This window comes from Hippocampus guttulatus, chromosome 5 (genome assembly GCF_054856545.1).
Source record: "Hippocampus guttulatus isolate MCC_2025c chromosome 5, RoL_Hgut_1.0, whole genome shotgun sequence".
Taxonomy (NCBI): domain Eukaryota; kingdom Metazoa; phylum Chordata; class Actinopteri; order Syngnathiformes; family Syngnathidae; genus Hippocampus; species Hippocampus guttulatus.
Window position 1 is genome coordinate 5,078,359 of NC_141265.1, and position 27,745 is coordinate 5,106,103.

The window sequence follows — 27,745 nt, forward strand, 5'->3', positions numbered from 1 at the left end:
TTGATCTTTCAACTTGGCTCACGAGCGAGGTTACAGTTTACCAGTGCAGTGTGAAGCTCTTGATGCTTGTTTAGAGCCATCATCCCTCTTTAACCACAAGAGCAGCTGGAATGAATCTGCGGGGATTCAGGATTTCTCCTGCTCATATGTCAGTTGCAAGCATGAACGTCCGCCAAACAGGAGGATCAATACAGCCACTTGTCCTGTAGAGGAAAGAAGGGAGGGCAGGGAGTGCAAGCGGGGGAGTGGAAAACTGGAAATGGGGCAGGATAAGACTGGCATCCACGGCCAAATGTCCTCTTCATTTAACACCGCTCGCCCCCAAAGGCGCATTATGCACCCAGCTAGCACAAATAAACTATGTACTATATAAAGGAGTCTAAGAGCTCCAAAGCCTCAGGTCATGTTTGAAAGGGATGTGGCACGTTAAGTGGAATTTACTTTTGATGCAGACATCAGGCCTCCGGTTTCTGGTGAGTGTAACCCAAGCTGCTCCCTGCGGGGTGGGACAGGACTTCCATTGCAGAGCCAGTCACCTCTACAAATACCTTCAGTGCTCAGTTGCCCTTCGAAGGGTTTCTTTTCAGCTTGAGCGCCTCTTTTACATTGAATGAAATTCCTTTTAACGTTTAGAAACTGAGGATGAAATTGGCAGGACTGAGTCAACGTTTTGCTTCTAGGATTTGATTGTTGCTGTGAACAAATGTTGTTTCGCTGACTGTCGTGTGTTGGATTTTTTAATTATTTATTATTGAATTGAATTTATTATTGCGAATTTCCGTATTGTGAGACAATAAATTGCTCTAATTGCCCCACGGGGATAAATAAAGTTTTCTGAATCTGAATAAAGGTTTTCTTGTCTTACCAAAATCCAAATCAAGGTACACCAAAAGAAGCAGAACAGCTTCATCAAGCAACACATTTGTTATTGTTCTACAGTATAATAACTTTTTCCCAACCTTGAGGTTGGAACAGTTCAGTTTTTATTCAGTCACCAACAACCACATGTACAGTATGTGTCAATAATGACATGACAATACAGCCATGTAATACATTTGAACTCATTCAATCACGGCCGTTTGTGTGTGTGTGTGTGTGTGGTTGTGTGCATATGCCTGCGAGCGCATATGCGCATGTTAACTGTTCTGTGAAGCACTTTTATACAGCTGAAGCTGTTGTGAAAGCGCTATATAAATAAATATGTATTGTATTGTATAGTATTATATGTTCGTTAAGGATGACGATGGGCCCTTGTCATCTTTTCTTGATTTGAAAAAGCTGTGTTTTAGAGTTAGCTGTGGTATTTATCCATGTTCTCAACACCACACTGCTTGCGCACGTCACCTTGCGGATTACCGTAAGATCGCCGTACGACCAAGATCTGATCAAAGCCACTCTTGTCATCTGGTGGTGATTTTTCACACTGAACTCATTCCCAAAGCCTTTATCTTGACTGAGGAGGTGCGCAAAGCCCTTTATTAATATTAAACAAAATGTGTTTACATGTTTTGTCACAAAATGATTGTGGGTTTCCAAATATATGTTGACATGTTGGCATTAAATGAGTCTAGTTAGCGTCCCGGAAAGGAACCATATTCCTAAATTCGATATTTAAATTAAACATGTTTGGGTCTTTTACAACATGACATAGGTCCTACTCCCCTCTTAAAAGACTTCAAGGGAGAGTTTTTAATGTGTTTGTTTTTAAGGAAACCACTGTGCCTGAGCAAGAAGAACCTATTAGAGAAAGAAGGCGTGACCGACGAGGTGTCAATCATTTGTGGTGCACCTTGGGCACACTTGGTCACTGGCGTACCCCTAAGACTTCGCACTGACCTATTAGCTTGGGCTTAAGGAACTTTTCTAAATATTTTGAAATTTTAATGAATAAATAAAATTAAAACCTTGCCTTGTTTGCTTGCAATTGGGCAAGACTCGCAAGACCTCAGCAGCTGAGAGGATTCAGATGCTAATGCAGAATTAGCAAAATTTCTCCTCACCAGGTTGGCTTATCACCACTTTTTGATTTCTAATTGATGATACATAACAAAAAATAAAAGTCGCTCTTCGAGAATTGAGTGTTTCAATCACACTATTACAAAGAGTCATGCTACAAACATATGGGCTTGTTTACAGTGCTATGCTAGCTTAGTATTGCTAGTGCCGCAATTTGTTTAAAGCTGGATAACGTTCTATGTGACGACTGATCACGATTACACACTTTCATACCTCCATTGACAAAGATGCAGCTGTGTCAGTGAAATGTTGATTTTCTTAAGGCAATTGTCTTCGGAGCTAACTTCCTTTCGGTGAACTCAGCAAAAGCTTGCTTATTACTAACCCAACAATCTTGGTGACCTTGTGAGAGAGCTTGTGGCTTTGTAATTGCTGCTGAAAAACACCTGGACGACAGCAATATCTTTAATGGTTGTCAGTTATAGTCATCATTATTTACTTTATACGAATCCGAAATATTTCAAATGTGCAAAGACATGCTTGACTCTGTAGCACTCTGGTAATGGCACGAAGAGACAATGAAACTTGTGGATAAAGTTTACCATATATGATCAAAAAAGTCACCTAATTTTACTGAATAACACTGTAAAATGTTTTACCTTTATTGTATGAAAACAGCGCAAACCCACTGGTCATGTCTTTACATTCATTCATCACCTGGAGAGGAATTTGCAAACACTTAGGAGAAAAGGGCCAGGTAAGGACACATTTAGAAGGAGAAAAGGGCCAGGTAAGGACACATTTAGAAGGATTTATGGCAGAGGCAACAAGGAAACGCTGGGTGTGCCAAAGGTACGCACAGCATCATTTGCTTATTATACTTACATTAAAATATAATGAAGCAAGTGAATGCAACTTTGTCTTACATACAACTCATTAAATTATGCAAGTGAAAAAAAAAAACACAAGCAAAGAATGTTCCCTGGAGCAATAATACACTTTTCGTGGGCTTGTTCACGTTGGTAAGAATGAATATGTTAGCACTTGTTAAAAGCTTTGTTATTCTTTGGAGTATCTGCATAGGAGCACACTCAATGGGCAAAAAGGATGTCAAGCCACATAGAGTACAGACACTCTTGGTTTGTGGGTTCGAGTGAAGTTACCGGAGTGTGTATGCATAATGCATTGCATGACTTTTAATAGAACGGGTGAAAAGCACAGTTAAACTTGTAATTGCCACTGTTGACCTAAACAAATCAGTCACCCGTTAATAACAGCAACAAAAATGACAATCGCAGCCCACATAATCAGTGTTTGCATCGTTTCACCTGCTCTAGATGTTGTGCGTTTAAGCCAGTCAGGTAAATCATTTTAATAAATGTGAAAAATCACGTTTGTTTTTCTGTAGTGATTCTATGGCAGGCGCCAACTTAATTCAAATATCTGCAGATTGAGAAATAGTCAGCATAGCTCAGGTAGTCCCTGTCTATATTTGAATAAGAGTTGTGCAAACATTTGAAGTCAAGACAGCAGCTTGTGTGCTCAAATAGTCTTTTTCTCATATTTAAGAGAATCCTTGGATTAGAGTTGGTTTAGGCTCCAGGGCCTCTGTAGAGAATGTGACTCACTCAGAACAGAAAGAAGCAGCATGTTTGCATTTTATGTCTGCCGGTGTTAAAGAAGCATATGGAAGGATGAAGGAAATCTAAGTCAACATACTGTAGTTCCACATGGATAGGGTGACCAGTCCAGCCAAGAGGACCATGGAGACTTATTTTCCACTGGATAATGAACTTCTCCTTCTACACTTTGTATTGAGAAGACATTTCCTGTGCAAACCAATTGCAAGGCAGGGTAGAAAAACAAACAAACAAACAAACAAACAAAAAACACAATACAAAAAAATGAAGGTGACTAACTCAAATGAAGCCATATTCAAAGTGTTTGGTTTTTCAATAACACACACAAAGAGTGACTATCCCTGCAAAAATGATTTTCCCAGTTCCATTTTGGGTTTCATCTATAACTGTTTTATACACATGCCTGGGTGCATACCAGTCCGGACTACCCTGCTGACATTGTGAATCTGTGCCGGTTCCCACTCCAAGCCACCCACTTGCATGTAACTGGAAACATAGTATGCTTTGCTCCAGCACTAAAATGTCTCTCTGAGTATTCGGATCTCTGCCCCTGCTGTCAGCTGTGATGACAGGAACCTGGTAGGATGCCAGTGTCAGGGGGCAAAGACTTAGTACAATAAAGGTGGTCTATAGGGGTCGAAACGTTCTTTTTTGAAACCGTCAAAACCATTCGGTTTGACAGTTTTGATTCGGTTCATCTGCATTCCGTTCTGTCCGTTCACACAACTCTCTTTTTTTCCCCCACTCCTGAGTACTAAGACAAGATGGTGACACACATGGTTTTACAAGACGCGACGTGCTTCAGATCCTTTCAGTGATGCGGCAGCCAATCATGTTGTAGTGGGGCGTGTCCTGCCTCAGAGGCATCTCCAGTTGAATTCATAATGATGCTACTGTCACTATCGTGACACCGCTAACGTTTCTTTATACGGTTTAACAAACACAACATCTCTGGTACATAAAACGGACAACTTGGATCTACAACTCGCTGGAAATTGTTACGTTCTTGACTGAGGTGTTTTCTTCATCACAGAAATTTGGCTTAACTCAAGGATATGCGATGCTAGCATGCTGCTGGCCGGCCCTCACCATTTAAAAACTTGGGGGCACATAAAACCAACTGTTATAATGCCTCGGCCATTTACCTCATTTGGATGGATAAGCGGATCAGATAATGGAAGGATGGATGGAAAAAGCTATTAAGTCTGCAGTTAAAGCACATCTTGTTGCCAAGATAGTTTGAATTCAATATTCGCAAACCGTATGCGAATGAAAAACACTCGCAAGCAGTCAGATACCACCTAAAATGACGAGAGTAATGATTAGATCATTTTTTTTCCCGATCTGTGGAACCAATGCACCTCATGGTAAACCACCAATCAAAAATAAGATTAAAAAGCATGCATACTGAAACAATGACCTTGTCTCAGGTTAGTCCCAAATGCACTTAGTATGAAATCCGGGCTTGTATAATTGAACACAAAGCTGATCTATTTACTTACTCTGTAGGACGAATGGCAACAGGTGGATACACAGATAAATGGTATCTTTTGCCATCCAATTGAAGGGCATTTATTTTTTTATGCCTGCCCCTACTGTCAAACAGATACAAAAACAAAACAATAATTCTGCAAAAATGCTGTGCATGTGAGCGATGCTCATGAAGTAAAATACAATTGAACAAAAAAAATCCTAAATTCAGGGGTAGACAAAAAGTAAAGACACTTTTTTTAAATACCGTATTGGCCCGAATATAAGCCGGTGTTTTTTGCATTGAAATAAGACTGAAAAGGTGGGGGTCGTCTTATATTCGGGGTCTAGACATTATACCCATTCACGACACTAGATGGCACCAAATATCATTGAAGTGAATGCTGAACTTGACTCCCCAGGCCAAAGTGAACCCCTGTCACGAAGAATAAAAATAAACATAGCGGTAGCACGAAGAAGAAAAATAAAAAATAGCGGTAAGAAAGAAAAGAGAAGAAAATAATTTGAGAGATAACTGAAAATGGAGAAACGTAGTGACAATCTGGAGAAAAGTGGGTCGAAGATCGGCCAGGTTAACCGTCAGCTGAGGAAAAGTTATGATGTAATTTACATTTCAAAAACCAGAAGCCATTCATTTACGAATGCTATTGCACTTTAGTTTACATATTTAAATGTTCAGATATTAAGATTTGAATGAGGCAAAATAACATGCTTTTTCTCTCAAATATAGTGTTATAATCATTAGTTTCAGATGTACTGTATTTATTTTCTGTATAAAAATTAATTTGGTGTTCAAAAAGTATTTTTTCAAACTTGAGTCTTAAAAAAGAGGGGGTCGTCTTATAATCAGGGCCGTCTTATATTCGGGCCAATACGGTATGTCAAAATTTTGATTAAAGTTTGTGTAATAATGCTGTGAACATATACTTTCAATTTTAATGCATACCAAACTGAACTGAAACCCGTGAGCACAAAACTGAGATATGTATGGAACTGTGGATTTTGTGAAGCGTTTCACCACAAATTAAATTTTTCAGATACACAATTACACAAGTTGAAACAGACACCACTCTCGACTACTGTAAGATCCATAGAAATATACAAACACACGTATTGTCTATGCACAATTGAGCATCAACCAGAACACATGCCATCAACTTGATTGTCCTTAAATCTGCAGCTTGTCTTGACAGCAAGACCCAATAAATGAAAACAATTCCATAATACTTTCATGTAATGTACCAAAATTATGATTTGGTTTATAATAATAAATAATGCCTTACCTACATACAGTACCTACCTACCTACTTACTACCTGACCACTAGCAGGTATTCTTGTTTGGAACAGTAGTGATGACTCTGCTTTGTGAAGTTGCAAACCGGTTGACGTTTTCCTGTCGTACGGCTTGGACAAAAAGGAGACATTTTCGCAGGAATGAACGGAAGCCAAGGAAAGAAACAGAAGGTACAGTCCATGAAAATGCCCTTTTAAGCACAAAAGATAAGGGTTGTTTCGGGTCACCGCTGCTCGGGGCTTGAAAGGCTAAAAGTGATACAACTTTTGAATGATGTTTTTCAGTAATGTTGGTGAAAGGGCGATGTTTCTGACCTACGTCATAGTCAACAGCCCAATTAAATGCCCTGTGCCTCAGGAAGCGCCCAGCCCCCACCCATAGAAGAAGGCCTTTGCCACCTCTCCTTACTTTACCTCTTATCATCCTGCAGAGGACAGACAGCCCTGTGGAGCCTTGGCCTATTTCTCGAATATATTAAAGCACTTGGCTACCCACCAGTCCATTTGACTTCACTTGGCAATACTGCAGATAGACATTTTTCATATTACTACCATCACATCATCTTGATTTCGCTGTACAGTCAATGAATTGCAGTTGATGATGGCGGCCAAGCTCCCGAATGTGACTTTGGGGCATGTCTCGTCAAAGACAGCACATCCTCAGTTAGCAGAAATGTAACAGGTTCCCTGGGCTCTCTTCCGTGATGGGGCAAAACATGGCCTGCAGACACCTTTGGGCATGTCACTGTCACGAACACCCGGTGGACGACAGAGAGAAGCAAAGAAGGCTTAATCCTCCAAGACCCAAGTAGTGACATACCGGAAAACATGGCATACACACACATGCCTGTGAACACGCCACACCCGGATAGTTCTCGCCAAAAACCAGAGGGACAGAAAATGGGGCGAAATAAATGTGAAGTGTGAACTGCCACGTATTCGCCATCATCAAAAAGAAACAAAAACAGGATGCTTTATTTACCTCTCACATTTCATTTGGCAATTTCATTTGCTGCCGAGACCAAGAAAAAAAAGCTATGTCAATTACACGCAGAAAAGGCAGTGGCTACATTCAACGTGGTCACTTCCCCCCAAATTACTGTAAACGGTGCATGAATATACCGACATTCCGTTTATGTTGTTTGCGGTTGTGCTTGCCCACCCTGTGTATTTGTGAGGTGTATAGTTTTCACTTGCTTTGTGGCACAATCTGTATGCATGCATGTTATCCTTGAAATGGCATGATTTTATCCTGCTATTCCGCAATGTAATTGAGGCTTTTTTGGCCACTGGAGAGAAGTCGAATAAGGCCTGAGCGAGATGCTCTATCAATCTACTTCATAGTGGTGCACCACTTGCAGAGTCTCTTTTGACTCGCTGCTGTTGCCACAGTGCTAAATTGCACAGCTGTTCGACAATCTGTGGCGGTGTTAATTACCCAAATGTGAGCAGCAGCTCTTGAGTTCCTCGCTAACGAAGGGGACTGCTTTCCAGCGAGAGTGCCTTATGTTTGCTATGTCGGCCCATTTCCACCTAACGCTCCCCAGGCAGCACACAGACCATCACACACATCCGCATCCTGGAAAAGATGCATCTAATTAAAGCCCCTGACTCAAATCTGCTTACTAAGGGGAAAAATAACACGAGAGCTGGATTAAAAGACGATGAAGGAGGTTGGGTAGGATGGAAGGCTTTAATGTGCCGCAAGTGAAAGAGCTTAAGCGGAAATATGAGACCTCTCAATAGCAGGATCCCAGGCAAGGCTGGAAAGAAACGCTGAACGTGAGACGATCAGTCAGTGTTTGTCAGCGTGATCCTTTAGGACGTCCAAAACCGCCAGGCAGTGACAGACAAGGCAGGTTGGTTTCTGGAAAAATGGCTTCTTAGTTCTCTGGCTTGTACGACATCAGCTTTCCACGACTGCTGAATGTGATTCTATCCAAAACCGATTCAACCTAAATTGAAAACAAACCGTGATGTGTCACTTCGCTTAATGATTTGCAGCAGCTCCAGAGAAGAGTGCCTTTTATCCCTCTAACAGTACAACATAACAGCAACGAACCCTCTCCAGTGAGACACTGTAAACTGTTAATGCACTCCATTACACAGTACATCACCCCACTTCTTGCATGCAATGCTGAAAACAAAGATGTTAAGAACTCCCCTCATGAATCATACTTGATGGCTAAAAGCCTCGCTGCTGCGCACCACCCACCTACGCTTATACATGAACAACACAGCCTGAAGTAGCTCTGGGAGATTATATAATGAATGCATGAAGCTAGGTGTCACTGGAGCTTGTATGGTGCACAAAACGATGGGGCAATTAGGCCCACACGACACCTCGGGATGGCGTGATGAAGGACTCCTGGGCTTGTCTCCTCCGCCTCTGCTTCTCTATCATTAAGGTCTGAGCAGCCACATCTGGCTAATGGCACGTCTGGGGTTCCTACTCAAACACTGTGCCATGCCGTGAGCATTTAATTACGCCTCATAAAGGTAACAAAAGACATAGGCTGCTCCTGGGGAAGCGCTGTTTGGAAATCGGAAGGGGAGACGGCAACAAGACAAAGGCAAGGAGCTGGACAGCCGCCAGGTTTGCGGGTTGACCTCGGCAAGCAGCTTCAAAAGAGGCAAAATTCGCTCGAGTGTCTCCACATATCCTTGAGATTGGTCCCAATGAGCAAGGGGCAGCTCTGTACCTGAGAATCAAAGGACCTCTCGTTGTCTTCTATTATAGTGTGAAGGGCACTCTGGACTGCTGTTAATGGCCAGTGGCAGAGGAACAGTCAGGATAAAAGGCATTGCTGTTTTAAAGCAAGTCCCAAATTTATCAGCTGTTTGAAGTGAAGAGGGATTTCTTTGTTGGTGTGTGTGTGTGTGTGTGGGGGGGGGGGTGAAAACAACAATAACAACTCACAGGAAAATGATTGTAAAGTTGCCTGGCGGTGCAACTTGCTCCACTTCCTCTGTGCCTCAAAGCAGCCAATGCAGAGAGCTCATCACACTCAGCCAAGAGCATGAAACACACATTACCCGCCGACTGAGTGAGCGGCCGACCTATGACATCAGCTGCACCTGGAGGTATTCAAAAGACCTTGGATGGTTGACATTTTCAGCTGAGAGAAAAAAAAAAACAACAACAGCCCCTGGTTTCGAAGGGACCAGATGGACATGTTTAGAAAATAAAACTGCATGGCCAGAGATGACAGACAAAAGACAAAAGTGTCACAGTATGTCCAATTGTCTGGCGGTTTGGGGGTTGGCAAACGCCTCAAAAATATTGCTGGTCACTTCCATTTGGACTGCCACATCAATCCCCTGCTGTCCGGTGTAGTTAATGACACAGTCAGGCTCGTAAGAACCGTCATGCAATATAAGAAATGTGTGTGTGTGTGGGGGGGGAGAATTTTGTTTTGCCCACACCTCCATTTCCCTTTCCAGCTGCTTTCCTTGAGCATCTCTTTGCGTTATTTATAACCTTAAATGTTAAAAACACAGACGTCTCTGCACTGTGCGTTAAAAGAAAGCCTGCCAAATGCTTCCTCCTCTGCTTTTGGGTGTAGGGGGAGTGTTTTATGGCAAGTCCCTTGTCAAGACTGAGATGTAGATCCAAGTGCCACAGGGACGAGCATAAATTCTCCATCTCCCGCTGTGGACCACAAAGTGGTGGAGCTCAGGGAATGTCCTTGAAGTATCACATCACTTGCTTGGTGTCATCTGTTATATAGTAATGACATGTCCTCTGAAGAATCCACGTCTCTCGTGGCTCATAACAGTCTTTCTGAATGACAAAACGACTGGCTTCCCTGTCAGATCATTGTGTTAAAAAAAAAAAAGTATCAATTACAATGTACAACGTAATAGAATAAATGATTTATTCTAGTTTTAAGGAACAAACTTCTTGAGCCGTCAAATTTTGAAGTTTAATGTAAAGTGCGTTGTGAAAAGTTCACGTCAAAATCAAATGTGTAAAATGTGAAGGAACCAAGCAAGTATGAGAAAAAATGTGAATGATGTTCCAGTAGCCTAGTGCTGGCCCCGAAAGCCCTGCAGAATGTTAGGAGTGTTGTTTTTGAGTCCACAAGCACAACCCCCCTTCCATAATTCTTGAAGCCTCTTTCACAGGCCAGCTTAAGTCTCAGCGTATAAGCCAATTTGGATAAGCTCCACATTTTAAACAGGTCCAGTTGGGACTTACAATATATTTGGGATGTCACAACCTAAGCATAGTTTTTACACAAAATGTATCATGATTTTGAATGAAATGAATTTTATTTTAATGTAATCTTTGTGGCTGCCAAATGCTCTGTGTTTTGAATCTCTCTTGCTCATTCTTGGCTTGCAAAATCACACACAAACTAAATCATATTTTGTTTCCTCTATCTGGGAACCAGACTTCAGGTGGCACAAGGTATTAGTCGCATGATGCTGGGGATGTCATGTCTTCCCCAGCTGCGATCTGCCCCAACTCTTCCCTTACAAATAGCTGGAGGATTTTTCAGCCGCTTATCACATTTGCCAAGCAGGCCTGTTTCTTATCAGCTTTCCGCTACAGATAAACGGGTTTTGAAGACTGGAATAAGAGAGGTTTTTGCCAACTAATTCCAGAGTCCCATCTGTGAAAAATTACAGATAGGTGAGAAAAATATAAATAAGTAGTGCTAGTGCTAGGAGTGTCAGGTTGGAGAGTAATTGGTATAACAACGTAATTTGCGCTCTATGCCGAGGACATGTAGACCTAACATGTAATAAGAAGTGAAAATGGACTGCCGAACGTTACGTATTCGATGACTTTCTTCGTGACCTCGTCAGTGACACTCCCTTCTTGCTCAATAAAATTAAGTTTCAAATTACTGTACAGATTTGCTTTTTAACTTTTTTTTAAAAATCATGTAACAAATACATTTTTTGAAGTGATAGCATTGATTTCAGAGAAAAAAAACTGTGATATGGATCGTGTTCAATGAAAAGCATTCAACAAAATATATCCATTCCGTTTTCCCCCCATGTGTAACATTTTGTTTTTGTTTTTTGGTTTTTTTTCGGGGTAAAAACTAGCAATTTTGTCTGTACAGCAAAACCATATCCTTTTAAGAGTATAGTAAGTCTACATAAAGATTTCACACATTCCAAAAATGTTTAACAATATATTTTATAGCACAAATTATCTCTCAAAATTATATACACTGTTATAGTAAGTCAAATAAAAGATGTTTCAAAAAATAATGGACATTTTAGACACTGCCGTCTATGCTCATGGAGCCAAATACAGTATATAGCCGATATGCTATGCTAAACAGAGAAGAAAACAGAGCAGAGGGCAGTGACAAACTTAAAAACAACAGTTAACAGTCCCAATGGAAATATCACATGAATGTCCTTCGACAACAAAATAGGACGTGTAAACCCGCAATTAGGATGTGCGATAAAGCCCACACATGATGTGAATGTTATTTTCAAACTTGAAAACAAGTAACACATTGTGTTTAGTGACAGATTGCCTACTAAGTGGCCAATATACTAAGTATTAATATAATATAATACAATATAATATAATACAAGAGTGGCATGATACTACCTGAATTTGAAGGCAAATATTTTGGGCGTAATAAAGAAGTAAACCTAATTAAGAAAGGTTGTGTGAGTCACAAATTGGCCAACATTTCTGTGATCCGCATTTTAGGTGTATGAATGTATCACTATAATCTGCACTATTTGACTAACCCTGATGAGCGCTTAAAATCGTACTATATAAGTAATCACTCTATAAACTTCAATATATATATATGAGACGCAATAATTGCGATTGATGTTAGCAGAGAGGAGGAAAACATGCTTTCACAAAAGCTTTTTTCCTTTTTATGCAAATGTTAATATGCGATTAATATTTACATCCCCTTGTACGACCAAGAGGGCTTAGGTGGGTGAATTAAAATCAACCATAAAAACAAAAGATATGATCAAGTAAGTGGGTTCTAAAATTCCTTATCCGCATTTTTTTTCCGCCTTGAGAAGCGGCGTCACCAAAATTCTGCGCCCGCCACCAACGGAGACGGCGTAGAAAGGACAACAATGACCACAATGTACAAATCACGAATATTAATTAGGGTGCAAAAGGGGCATCAACAATATATTTGAGATATTAAGGCTCAAAACTGACGAGTAGAATGATATGAAACCTTACCGAGTCCAGCGCGCCGAGAGTGGTAGTGAAGGATATCCAAACCACCCAGACGTCAGAGAATACGAACGCGCAGTCATGAAGAGATTGAAGCAAACAGCGAGTGAGTAATCCAATATAGGCAAAAACAGGATTGTTCGAATGTGCGACGATGCAGAAAACTATCAACCGAATAAAGTGGTGACTTTCGTCTTTCGTCCGTTTCTCAAACACGAAAAGATGTTCAAGAAATCGTTGAAATGATAAAAATAATAATAATTTTTAAAAAATACAATTCCTTTTTTTTTTACTTCACCGGAGTTCAACTAGCAATAGAGGCTGGTCTGAGCAATAAACCGTGTTTTTGGTCCAGCCTCAAGCTCTCCTGTGCAGGACGATCCAGTTGGGATAGGCACACACGCCGATGACAGATGGTCCGCAAATAGACTCCCCAAGTCGGTCTCAATCAGGCAATATGACGCAGCGTACATCCAAGAGCAAAATAAATGTCGTCATGTTCATAGTGGGTGTCACTGGACCGGTATCCACAAGGTCCAGGCGCCATGGATCACACATGAAGTCTCGGAAAAAAAAATGCACAACGCGCTCTCCCACCGACTTTTGCTCAACGACGGTGAGAGACTGATGACTAGACCCGACTCCGCGTCAGAACTGTGTGCGCGTGACCGTGCGCGCTCGAGGACAGGGAAGGAGGGAGTCAGGCAGGGGGAGCGAGCGAGCGCGGGGAGAGAGAGAGAGAGAGAGAGAGAGAGAGAGAGAGAGAGAGAGAGAGAAAGCAGTCGTTGCAATGATGACTGGACAAGACCAGAGCAATCAATTCCTGATCGCTTGATCTGATCACAAACGTGGATTCTTTTTCTTCTCTACACGCATAGTTAGGTCTTTTGTCAATTTTGTTGACAGTGAACTATCGCACACCTTTCTTCTGTTGTGGGGTGGGGGATTTCAAGTGGTGGGAGTTCCTTTTTTCTTTTTATAAGGCCTCTTTCTTGCCACCCAGACATATGAAGAAAACAGACGATAGTTGTCACACTAAACAGGCAGTACTTGCCAGAAATTCCTGAAGTTCTTTCAATGTTGTTTTGGCTCTTGGCAGCCACCCTGACCAGTTTTCTTCAATTTTTTTATTCATCAATTTTGGAGGGACGTCTAGTCCCTTGTAATATCACGGTTGTGACATATTTTGTTGACATGATGTTGACGGATTTCAGTGTGTTTATATTCATGTCCCGGAAAATTCTTTTGTACCCTTATCCTGACATTATTTGGGATTAACCAGAGGCACCGTAATGTGGGAAGGTGTGTGATGAGTCCCATCAAGCAGCGTTTGAATGTGGTTGCTTAATTCTGAACAAAATGACATGACCAGTTATAAGCAACCATATTATCTAAGGTATTTTACTGCTTTCCTTGAATATATATTTTATTGTCTTTTTTTTAAATTGAGTTGAACAGGTTTATGTCACATTAATGGGGGTATACTTTTTAAAATATTTTGGTTGTACTTTTTTAGATCTGGGGTGTGTATACACTTTTCATATCTGCTACATATTGTTGATGGGACAATGGTAATAGTGCTCCAGGATCATTTTAAAATAATCCCTGGAACTGTCTGTGATTCCACCACATTTGCACATATTCTTTGAAAGGTCGTTTGTGGGAGAGAGATTGAGCATTGTCCGTGAATTTGTAAAGTTGTTTTGAGTAACAGGGTTGACTTTAAATGTGACGTTAATTTTATCCCACATGAAACATGAAGCAAAAAGTAGACATTTGTGGTGAAAGTAGTCATCCAGCCACGCAGAGAGATGATTTATTTTGTGTAGCAATGATATATTTAGTTGAAATGAGATTGAAAAGCCATGCCTCATTTCTCCGAAATATGTCTACCTCCTCTTATGTCTGTATGTTTCTGTAGATATGAGATAAAATAACTAACTAAATAAATAAAATAAGACCCCAACAAGATGGACCATATTTACTTCCATAAACACTGCCACGTGATGTGGTCTTTTGTGTGTCTCACTCAACATCGTGCTTTGTATGCACGCGTGTCACTTTGTGTTCACATTAGAAGTCACGTTTGTTTTTGTAACGTGAACAAGGACATAAAAAGATCAGCTTAAGAAAAAAAAAAATACGGGCATTATCCTTGACAGTGAAAACACCCTAAGCTGAGGATGGAAAAATGCTGATGTTTTTCAGAAGATATGTGAGGGCAAAGATTTTAGATTTACTAAATCTAAAATCTGATTGAATGATTGCGATTTCAACAGTGTGCGTGTGCTTGACGCCAACACTTACAATTCTGAAGGAGATGGACAACTAATATTTGCGAGGCAACACATCGCAACGGATTGCCCCCCACACCCCCCGCCCACACACACACACACACACACACACACACACACACACACACACACACACACACACACACACACACACACACACACATAAACGACTGGGCTGTGCAGCCAAGACACATGTACATAAAATTATGACAAGTCTATTGAAAATAATGATGACTATTTCATGTATATTGTAAATGTAGGCCTGCACCTCCAGTACTGTGCGTAGCTCCCACGGTAGAGAACCATCCAGTATAAAACCCTTTGGAGGAGGGCTGGTTGCATTTTGTGCTTAGGCTTTCTGCTTCATGTCCATTCAGTATTGACACTAATGCAACCGTCCTCAGTCAGGAGAACACTTAATCTCACGTAAGACTGTGCTTACTGAGTTGATCTTGAGGCCTGATCCAAATAAGAACCTTGTGGAAATAGCATCTGCCATAGTATACCTCCTTCCTCACCACTGTCCGAAAATAGAAGGGTGAACACAAGCAAAGGGAGACAGAATTATCTCAACCAGAATAAATGATGAGAGGAAATATTAAATCATTTCAATATTCTTTACAGTGTGTCATTTTGCTGCTTAAAACTCATCAAACTGTCCATGAGATGTAATACTGAACAAAGAGCATTACCCCAATTAAAGTGAATATCATTACAAACTGAATGTAGTGAAAAGTACAAAGCCAAGCAAAGTCACCCCGTTATTAAGTCACTCATGAGTGTGATCCACTACACGTATAAGTAACCTTAGCAGAAATGTAGTACCCTATTTTCCGGACTATAAGTCGCAGTTTTTTTCAGTTTGGCCGGGGGTGCGATTTATACTCTGGAGTGACTTATGTGTGAAATTATTAACACATGATTATGTCATTTCACGTGTTATTTTCACATTAATCCACAAGAGGGCGCTCTCGGCGTGTGTTGATAAATTGACGATGAGTCTGACGTAAGCGACGTAGAAGAGCAAGCGGTGCATCGTCGACCTGCCGAGTTGGGGGAGTTGTTTAAAAGTGACACAGAGGATGCAGATTTCATTGGATTTAATGATTTGGAATGAAACTGATAGTTTGGTAAACTTGTTAGCATGTTCAATTATGCTAGAGTTATCTGAATAACTCTAGCATAAAGTTATCTCTGGCTCTGGTGGTGTTAATATGATACGTCGTTACTGACATGACCAGGCATGTGCGTCATGTAACGTTAGTATACCATACACTTATTCAACCTGTTGTTCTCTATTTTATTTTTATTTTAAATTGCCTTTCAAGATAACATGTATGTTTTTGGAGTTGGATTTCATCAAATAAATGTTCCCCCCAAAATGCGACTTATACTCCAGTGCGACTTATATGTTTTTTCCTTCTTAATTATGCATTTTTTTGGCTGGTGCGACTTATAATCGGGAGCGACGTATAATCCAAAAAATACGGTATAACCGCATTTACTTGCCGAGGCAATGATATTTCTAGAATATTTGAGTTTTCTTTTACTGCATATTAAAAAAAAAAACACCGTGGCTTTAAAGAGACAGCTTCAAAATCATTTGAATGCTACACTTGCATGTAGTGAGATAAAAGGCAGACTATCACTGCCATTGATGTGCTACAATGGATGAAACAAAAAGTAACACTTTACAACTGTTGGAGGAGTTCTAATCTGACCAGTGTTGTGTACAATATCTAATTTATAAAACCAGGCGATATCCATATTTTATCATTCAATCCAACAGGGGCATTTAAGCGCTAGAAACTGTTCATTTTGGATCCCAGCTAACTCCTCTTGGGAAACTGAATATTCTAAGTAAGGAGGGTGGAGTGGCACCACAACATAGATGCCACTAGTGGAACTGAACACAGTCATGTTTTATTCTATTTTATTTCTGCAGATTTACGTTGTAAATTCTATCTGGAGAGGGCTTTCCAGAAACCATTATTTATTCATCACAGGGGCTCAAGAGGCGGAGTCCAAATGCTCTGGGAACGAGCACCGTTTTCAATGACTACCATCGTTCAGTATGGACAATGCTGGTATTTCAAGGTCATCCATTCAACATGCTGCCACACTTCAGAAGACAAGTAGCGTTAGTGCGAACAAAGACCGAGGATTTCAGACACTGCGACAGACTCGGGAGATGTAAGCTAAAGTGTAGATGATTTCTCAATACATAGCAGTGGCTGAATACAAGTAACAGCGTGAATGAATAGTTTTTCTTTTATTCTGTAGGCATATTTTGAAACACAATGCATATAAAAGGTATCCAGGCAGGTCGTTCAGAACCTTTGCGGAAATAGTGCTCATCAAAGATCCTCTCAACAAATGCTTCTGAAGGTTCCTGTTCGACATGAAAAGTTGTCCTGATTGATCGAGGCTATGTAGAACAAAAAGCACCCTCCACCAGGCACATTAAAAATGAATTTTCTCAGCGATTCAAAGGGCTGCGCTGCTGGGGCAGAGGGAGATGAGAGCTGCTAACGTGCTGGTTTGCTTCAGGAGCACCTCGGGCATCGCGTCCCAGATGATCCATCCATCAGTCTTCAAGCTTGCAGAGGTGAGTGACTGTTTGAAGGCTCTCCTGGCTACTTTATCCGGAGGCTCAACAATCCAATATTGGTTGTTGCCGAAGATAATTACTCTCCATTGATGCTAGGCTACCCTGGGCTAGCTGCAGACATTTGCATCGCCCTACGCCACTCATCGATCAGGGAGGAAAAGCAGTTGGGAGCTGATAACAGGGTAAACATTGACCAGCATTTGTAGGCAGGATGTTATGCTCTCTCTGGCCTTTATTCTCAGACACCCCCACCTGCTCCTGGCTTCCCCTCACCCATCCCTTACATTCAGTGAACAAGCTAAAGAATGGCTTCCACAGATAGAATCAGCAAGGACATTGCTGTCTTTATTCTTCCACCAAAAGCATGGATGTGTCACCTTGACATTCTTTATCTCCCTTGCAGCAAAGGTGAGAGAAAATGTGCGGAGCAGATCCTTCATTTGATACACCATTGTTTATAAACCTACGGATTTCATTTCCCGTCCTACTGCACTGTTTGGAAGATTGACTGAAGCAAAAGCTACACTTTGCTGTTCTAGTTCCGTAAACATACAAAACGGATGCTTAGCCTTGTGTGGTATATTGTCTTATTTGTTTCCATCAGGGTATATTATTTACACAGACATGATTTAAATTGGAGCTTGAGCCACATCCATCCATTTTGTAACCTCCCCTAACCTCCAAGGGTCGCGGAGGTGCTTGAACCTGTCCCAGCTGAGGTTGAGATATATAAAGAAAGACATTATTCATCCATCCATTTTCTTTTATCTGGGGTTGGGTCGTGGGGCAGTAGCTTTGGCAGGTATACCCAGACTTCCTTCTCCCCAGCCACTTCTTCAAACTCCTCTGGGGGGGATCCCAAATCGTTCCCAGGCCAGCTGGGAGACATAGTTGTTGGGACATGCCAAGAACACTTCACCAAGCAGGCATCCAGGAGGCATTCTAACTAGACACCCAAGCCACCTCATCGGGCTGCACTCAATGTGGAGGAGCAGCGGCCCGACTCTGAGTCTCAGATGGAAAATGGAAATGAAAGTAAGTAAGTTCCAGAGGCATGCAGGACAAACAAAGCATGGCAAATAATAAGTGAACACTCAAAGCAATAATCTGAGCCATCTCACACCTCACTCTCTGCTTGAGATGTGAATCATAAAATGAAAAACAAGTGATATTTTCCCCCCTGTAATAACATTTCCATTCCTTTAACAAGATAAAAGTGAATTGTGCTCTGACTCAGAGAGTGTGAAAGACATTTGGAGATGAATTTTTCATGCACATTGATAATTCAGTACAGACGGGCACCGGTTTATTAACATTCTATGACTTGCTCTCTGAGAATAATAACTCTGTAATCTGAGGCTCTTTGGAAGAAATCGCTGTAACTGTCAGGGTGTTTAAGTTCATAACTACTGTAGAGAAACAGCCCATTAGCATACAGCGAAATTCTGATAAAAATAAAGATAAACTGGGCACATGGTAAAACGGTTCATGTCTGAGCCTGCCGTAAATCACCACAAAATGAGCAACACTAGCCAAGAGATACATGGACATAACAACAGCGGAAAACATATTAGGAGTGTTAATCAAAATAACAACAATTCAGATTTGATCTCTCTATGCTTCTTGTAGGACATAGAATCTTATAATCAAGAGAAAACAAATGCTCTTCAGTCGCAAATGCTGAACCACGCTATTAGTATTTCCTGCCACGAGAAAAGCCAGTGTTGCCAGCAGAGTGAGTTGAGGGTTACCACCAAAGACCGAATCCACTAAGAGACAGACAGGGTCTCTAAAGTGCATTTGCTGCACGGGCTGAGGTTTAACAACTGACATTACAACTCCATATCTCATCATTACCCCACAGTATGTATGACAGACAACACTGCTGAAAAAGGGGGTCAGCTTGGGAGGGTCCAGAGAGTGATATGCTGAAAGGAAGAGTGACCACTAAGACCGCAGGTAACGCACACACCTAACCCTAACCCTATTACCTGAAAATACCATTTTTGTTTTGTGTTACGCTTGCTGTGGACACTGAAAGGGTTCTTTCTAAATAAAATGAGATGTAGTTGTTCACATGGCATAAAAACAGCCGTTTATAAGCTGTAGTGGAAATCTCTGTGTGGATATAAGGCCTCACAGGAGTGTGTCAGACGAAAGTCGGATAGAAAAATGCACATGCCTTCATGAATGCTACAAGGTTAGCTTTTTAGCCTCAGATGTCAAAGGATTTACAAGAATGCGAGAGGCAGATGCTTTGATAGATTTATGCAAGCTGGGAGAGGGTCTCTTGGTTGCCCACTGCGTTGTACACTAACTCTCTACAGTGTTAGGGAAGAGTATAATGAGACCCCTTGAGAAAAAATGTTGGGAGGGGAAAAAGAACCAACCAGACTTAACACAAAAATGACAAAAACAACTCAATCTGATTGCACCCGATGCCTTATTAACATATCTTTTTACCAGCAGGGGATGCCACTGGTTCCAATTCAGTCAGACACAGCTGCTGGGATTTTCATTATGACTTTATGATTCAATCAATTATGGTTCTAAAAACTATAGCTTAATTAACTCCATGCACCAGTGGTGGCTTTTCACAGAAGCCATTCAAGAGAAGAAGAAAAACAAAATGGCGGCTGTCTATCACCATGGTTAAAATACAAGATGGTGGTGGATAGATTAACGATGCCCTTTGAAGTTGTTTGTCTCTGAAAGGATTTGGAACAGGAATATATTGCTCTTCGTTCTCTCTCTCTCTCTGTATATATATATATTTTTTTCTCTCTCACTGATATGTGAGAGAGAGAGAGAGAGAGAGAGAGAGGGTGGTTAGCACGTCAACTTCACAGTGCAATTCCAGCTCCGGCCTTCCTGTGTGGGTTTTGCATGTTCTCCCCGTGCTTGCGTGGGTTTTCTCCGGGTCCTCCGGTTTCCTCCCACATTCTAAAAGCATGCATGGCAGGCTGATTGAACACACCAAATTGTCCCTAGTTGTGAGCGCGAGTGTTTTTTTGTTTCTGTATGCCCCGCGATTGGCTGGCGATTCAGGGTGACCCCAGCCTACTGCCCGAAGACAGCTGGGGTAGGCTCCAGCACCCCCCACGACCCTAGTGAGGAAAGAGTGGTTCGGAAAATGAATGAAGGAATGAATACAGGTGTGTGTGAGTGTGTGTGTGTGTATATATATATATATATATATATATATATATATATATATATATATATGTGTGTACAGAGAGAGAGAGAGAGAGAGAGAGAGAGAGAGATTTTATTTTTTTTCTCAGTACATCACAGCATATCACTCTCTGGACCCGCTGATATGTATTTTTTTCTCACTGATATTGTTCGGACCCAGTTTGACACGTCCACATTTCGAATTTTAGGCAAAGGCACAGATTTATGGATTTTAAGATTTCAAGACTGTCGCTATGAGAGTGAATTATTATGCTCTTGCGGTCCAGGGCATTTCCCAGTTGCGAAATGAGACTCATAAAACACAAAAAGAAGATGGGTAATCTAAGAGTATCTTCAGTCATGAGTGGAAACAAGTCATCGCTTAGTGTTGGTGGGAAAAAAAAAAACGTTTTGCCAAATATAAATTAGAAAATAAATTTGTTGAAACTTAATTAGGAATGCAATATTATCATCTCCAAATACAATTTTAAACAGTTAGACTTTTGATATAATTAAGGGAGAGATGCCAGCCCTGGACTGCAGTCACACAGTCTGTTGGAAAACTGGAGGAAAACAACTTACACGTCTGTCACTGTAACTGGAGTCAGGTGAAGTGAGAATCCTGCCAAGCCAAGTGCCAAAGATAAAACGAGTATACAGACCATGTAGTTGGCAGGCTGGAATTTCATGGTCATTAAATAAGCAATGAGCGTCCAAAACCACCCAATGATGTGATTCACTGAAGTAAACTTATAAATGCAACCTGTGAATCACTCTTTTAATCTCGTTACTTTACGAGCCCTCATGTTTGGTACCCTGCTGAAGAAATGTTAAAAGTCAAATGCTAATTGCTTTTGATTTATACAGATTAAGATTAAGAGACCAGAGTAACAATTAGGAAAATGCTTAAATGTAAACATGCAATTGCCGGTATTAATGCCCATAACATTTCCATACTTGGACAGTGAACATATAGGCCTACAGATAGAAACAGTACATTTAGTAAGAAATCATCAAATTAAATGCACTTTAAAAAAAATGTGCACACACAAATACAGTAGATATGTACTTCAAACAAATGTGTGACAAACAGCCACTAAAACATGTTTAGAAGAAAACTTTTAAAATGTTGACATGAAACAGGTATAAACTAAACTGAAAAAAAGTATTTTTTAATGTACCCAGTTTTATTTCATCAAGTTATTGCACGAAATAAAATGATCCAAATCCAGACACATTTTTACCTTAAAAAACTGTACTTGGATCCAGATGATTTTGTTTTGGGCAGCCATTTGACAAAATAAATTTGAGTAAATTCAACACATCATTTTTTTTCCCACTGGACTCCAACGCCGAGAAAATTAAACAAACTACGCAAGAAGAGGCTTAGTACACATGAGGCCACCATTTAAAAAAAAAAAAGTATACTGTATTAATATTTTGTTTCTTGTAGATTACTTTGGCAAACAACGAGGAAGATCACATTTAGCTTGCAGCCTAGTCATTAAGTGCAGACAGTCTGGAAAGAGTCACCTAAAATGAGTTAAGACATTAACACCAGTCAGATGGTTTCCATTTTAGCCCATAATAGTGTGTGTCGGTTCCTTAAATCCAATATTCTTAGCCAGAGGACCCTTGCCCTCTAAACTAATGGCTTCCACACAAGGGGTTACGGTTCTCACCATGAATATCTTAACCTAGAATCCCCTGAAAAGAAAATGTTCTCTCAGCGTTTTCTTCTAAAAGTCTGTTTTTTGTGTAGACTCTTAACTTTTCACCAATTTGAATTAATTTTGATGGTCTGCTTATCTTTAAAGTCTTTGTGCATGTAATATGGATTAGGCACTTTAGCCCAGGCAGCTCATCCATGATGCCAGAAAAGCTTATTTTCACCACATTCATCTGGCCACAAGCCCGCCCTGACTTCTGACCCTGTCCTCTCACGGGATATTACCATCACTCCTCCCATTTCCCAAAGTGGACTGCCCCGACCCTCCGTTTTCAAAGCCAGAAAAGATTTGTGTATCCTCCATGCCAATTACAACAGTATATCTCCTGAGACAGACCCTGACTATGTTAAACGTTAGTTACATTTTGGTAATGTCATCGGTCATCCCATTTCACTTCTATAGGCCGAGCATACTGAACATAGAGTTACTTATGAGCTTTAGTTGATGGAACTAAGCAGATTGTGATGTAAACAGCCCTACGCTGACAAAGACCATATGCCTGTGTGTTTAAATATGAACTGATTGAAATCCAATAGAGTTTGTTGCTAGTTTTTCCCTCCTCTAAGACGAAAATTCCACAATGTGCTTCCTCTATTAGACCTTTCTACGCAGGAAATTATCCAAATTAAATAACACAGAAATGTCCGAATTCAGTGCATGCTGCATTGCATTAGACTAAAATGGAAAGAAAAGGAGTGAAGATGCAGAAACAAACATGATTTACTGTAAATAAAGAAGAAAATGATTGGCCCAATAAAGAACATAGCAATAGCATTGCATTGTAAACATAAACGGACTAATCAGTAAAAGTGTAAATCAGGGATATTTTTAATTGGAATGAAAAATACTTGAAATGCCTCTTTACAGTTCCGTGGTGAGTTAGGGTTGGACCTGACCACACAAAGGAATACTTCCTGCAAGTATTAGTATGCCTACTTCTTCAGCAATTACAACTCTATCGTGATACCAAAACAGACTGGGAAGCAGGGGTAAGGTTGACAAAGGAAGGGAGAAACACCTCCAACAACAGGGAGATGTTGCGGATGACAATCATCACAACCATCAACTTGGATGTTTTTTTTTTTTTTAAATGACTTTCATCGGCACCACTGTCAGTTCCCCTTCACGGGGCTGCTGGAAACAGTAAAGCCACTGTCAACGAACAGGGCCTCACTGGCTGTGGCGACCCAGCAACTGGCTGTCCTCATTGAGCCTCTCCATCTGTGATCTTTACCAATTGAGCTCAAGGGGCTGTGCACCCCTGGCCCTGAGCTGCCAACGAGGCAAGCCTTTTGGCTAATGCCGGCAAGGCTAATCGGCCTGGAAGGCCCCTGTCAACCACTCACTCTTAGGGTCACATATGGAAGTGACTAGACCTGTTCTAAATCACCAGGGGAGCTTCATAAATCTCTTGGCTGTTTCCTAAGCTAATGATTGTGGAGAACCATTTCTCATCCCATGTTGTGTCTGACACTAGTGACACCAATTTACTCCGTCTCATTCTCCCTGACTAAGGGGAAGTAGATATCCTTGATAATAGTGGTACCAAAATTGCTCTCTAAACAGCCTCAGGTTTTAGTCCCAGGGAGATTTCATTGAGGGAAACGCTGCTACTGACTTCCAGAAAAGGACGACCACCACCGCATGCGGAGGTCAATGGTGGATTTCAAAACAGAGCTCCTTCTTGCATTGTGGTTGCCTTGATAGATAACATAAACATACCAGTCGTCAAACTCTATGTACATTAACTGAATTGCTCCCGAGTGTGCTGTCTGTTTTTATGTGCTGAGGATGGAATCCAGTGTACAGGTTGTGGAGACAGTAAATCCGTTATATTCCCCGAAAAGAACAAACATCCCGTGAAACGGATGTTTTACAAGTCCATATGCATTTTAGATTCAGGATTTATTTAGTGAGAAGGTTCGCAAAACCCCAGAGGAAACTGTAGTCCTTGGTTCTCCCTCTCCACCTCTAAGAGTAGATTTATGTTGTACAACAACAGATATGAAACTCATGTTTATCTCAGGATCCTGGCCATGAATCTTAGCAGATTCTGTCCAATTTCAAGATGTGAAACTGGAAGATGGGAGTGGAAAAATAAAATAACCCAAAACACTGTGTGTGGCCAAACAAAATAGAATTGAGGTGCAAGGGTTTGTGAGCAACATCAGAATTTGTGGGGAGGGTTTTGGCAAAGACACATATAAGATAGTCCATAATCTTCCGGAGAAGAAACACAACTGAGGGGGTAAGGCCAAGGGAGGCTAAGAGGAATTGATGGTGCAGAGCTTAGGCATTTGTCCAGGCTGAAAGACACGTGGAGCTCCATGGTGAATACCGAGCTCCAGCCCAGGCTCACATACAACATGATCTGGGCTTAACATAGTCAGTACATTCCATCAATTCTGGCATTGTCTTGTCTGACATGTTGAGGGATGTGAGGAAGTCGGGTGCAGACAAAGGCCTCTCCCGGCTGACCCATTAACTGAGGAGAGCGATGTCCAGAGCATTGGAGCATGTCCCCTGCTCTGGGGTCGGGGCTGTTTTATTAATGAGCCAATCGAATGAGTGCAAGCTTGGGCTGCTACGGAGCACCTTGGGCGGCAAGCCTGGTGAGTGAATGTGGCTGGGAGTCATTCCTGCTGGGACCGCAGTCAGTGCTCTACTCCCTGGTGGGCCACGGCGGAGGCATATTTGACAAATGGACTACTTTAGCAGGGCTGTGCCTGGGGATCTGGGCTCACGTGTTAGCTCATGGATGGTTTACCTGCTCACTTATTCATCTACACTGCCTGCTCTGCACACTGACAGCTACTGATAATGAGGCCCTGTACAGATAAATTGGTGGGCCGGGAACCCAAAGAGACACAAATGCGCAAGCCCATACACAGGCACGATGCCCGACTGTCCTACGATAGACGATATTGCCAGGCTGAGGTAGAAGGAAGATGGAATCGTGCCACTGGAATCCCTACTGTGATAGATTAAAACGCAAAAGTGCCAGGGTCTTTTCCACTGCAAACGGTGACACACGGTTTTCTTTTCAGATATTAGCTGTTGTGACTGGTTCTGACTGTTTTGGGCTGGGGCCTTGATGTTGTCAGTTGCTAATGTCCTGTATTTTTGTCACCTTTATCGTGTCATATAAAACTGGTCATGGCCTGATGTCTCTCAAGTATTTAAGCTCAAGTTACGCAGTGACACATTGTCAGAATGTCAAGCTTTCTTACAATGCCTTCTGAATCCAGCCCTGCTCTCTGTTTTTCCACTTCCATGAGACTGAGAGACTGATTCACCCGCGCTGCAAGGAGAGGCACCGCCGCTCATTCCTGCCGACTGATGTCAGGCTATTGAATCGACAGACCTGACCTGAAAACCCGGACTCACCTCCACTCACCCATTCTGAATATGCTTCTATTTATATTTTATAATTTATATTTACTTATATACTTTTTGATCTTCTACTTCTTCATTTCATAATTTTTGCTGCTCTAAATTGGGAATTTCTCCATTGTGAGACAAATAAAGGTTTTCTTATCTTTCTTATGTCCTGTTTGCTTCTGAGCCCAAATTCTGTTCCTCATGTGACATTAGCATCAGCCATTAGACTGTATTTGAGTTCATGTGGGTGAATTTCATTCGAGACATGAAAGCATGACAGTGTACATTAAAACCGGAAGCGTGCCTTTTGCATTTCTGGCAGTTTTTTTTTTTAAAGTTCAAAATATTCTATACTTCTTTTCCGCATCCTGTATTCCACTAAGGTGGCAAATTCCATGGTAAGAGACAAGCTTTGCAACAAACGTGAGTGTAAACAGGGGAGCTGAGTGCATTCGTTTTTTTTTCTTTTTTTCTTTTTCATACGATGCAGGATTGTGACAAATTCCAGAGCAAGTCTCTCACGAGTGGCACTGCTTTGGTGTCAACAGCAAGCGGCTCTCTACATGTGATGGAGCCAAGATTCGTTGAGCACCACGGCCTCCCATGGGATGTGTGCCGAACAAGATGTTGCCTGTCAAGCGAAGAACATTTGAAAATAAATAACATCAATGATGATTTCAGTTTACTTGTCTGGAACAAGTGTGCTTTGAAAAGTGATGCCATCACTCTGCTGGGACGCAATTGCTCCTCTTCACCCCGTCTCTCTTTTCATGGGGGGGGGGGTCTCGGCACTCTGTTTCCGCTTGAAATTCAACATCACTCTTTCAAAGACTTGAAATATCTGTCCTAATAGACTGTTCAGGGAGACTGTGCATTTAGGTCACCATAATAAGTATATTACTCAGTCTCTACCTAACATTAACAGATACTATATCTGCTCTTAAATGGTGAAATTTGGCAATGCAATGGAGAAGACAGATATAGACACAATAGACTATGAGCAACACAAACGATAGAGCACAAACAGCTCTGTGGTTTAATGTAACAACTCTAAATTTACAAATTAATGAATGCAAGGCAAGTCCGCACAACATATCTTCTTCCTGTACGTCCCTCTGTATTAATTGAAGTATTTGCCTTTCTTAAAGAATACAGTAACAATGGTGACAAAAAAAAAAAACTACGTAACACAAATGCACAGAAAAGGAAGGTTCTCCCATGTTTTTATAACCACCTTGTTGTTGCTCATTTTTGCGCAAATTGTGTACTGCATATGTGTCAAATCTTCTATTTGTGCCCTGTGATTGGCTGGCAACCAGTTCAGGGGGTACCCTGCCTCCCGCGCAAAGGCAGCTGGGATAGGCTCCAGCATGTACTCGACCTAATGAGGATAAGCAGTTCGGAGAATGAATGAGTGCTTTTCTGTTTTTCATGGGGAACATTTTGACGAACTGAAAAAGTGAGGAAATTGAAGTTCTGACAGCCTCCCAGAAGGAATTGTGGTTGAGTTCTAAGATTCCACTGTACTGTAAGTCTATTCAGGCTGAGTCACCTTTACAGTTATTATATTGAATTTTAGGGTCCTCATGTAGCAATATAGTATGTCAAATGGTGATGTGTATAAAAACATTCCAACAAGAACAATTTGTGAGCGTGAACTAAAAAAAAAGTGTACCGGTAACTAAAAAAAAAAAAAAAAAACTCAAAGCATGAAAACAGGTTAGAATCATTCATCAGATACCGCATATGCATGTGGTTCCATACGCGCCAACGTAGTGACTATATTTGGATCCCATGCACATTGGAATGAAGCCCAGCAGGGAAGCCTGAGCCGATCAGTCTCCCCAAAAAAGTCCAAAGAGCACTTGTAACACAAAGAGTTTCATCTATGCTCTTTAAGAAGAAACATCTGTTCTCTCTGACCACATTTCTACAGTCAATCATAGGTCAAAAGTTGGGGAACAAATGTGTGCAGAGCACATGTGTCTGTCTG

The 27,745-nt window shown here is 41.2% G+C and overlaps 1 protein-coding gene across 7 annotated transcripts in view; it reads right to left on the reverse strand.

Annotated features, from left to right (window-relative positions):
- fbrsl1 (fibrosin-like 1) overlaps positions 1-27,745 on the reverse strand; it is a 293,286-nt gene that overhangs the window by 43,965 nt on the left and 221,576 nt on the right. Inside the window, exon 1 of one of the 7 annotated variants that reach the window (XM_086112253.1) lies at positions 42-929. The exons of the other annotated variants lie outside the window; for them this stretch is intronic. Within the exon in view, the coding sequence (XP_085968379.1) occupies positions 42-83 (42 nt within the window). The 5' untranslated portion in view covers positions 84-929. Of the gene's footprint in view, positions 1-41; positions 930-27,745 lie in introns of those variants that run through there. 7 annotated transcript variants of the gene reach the window in all.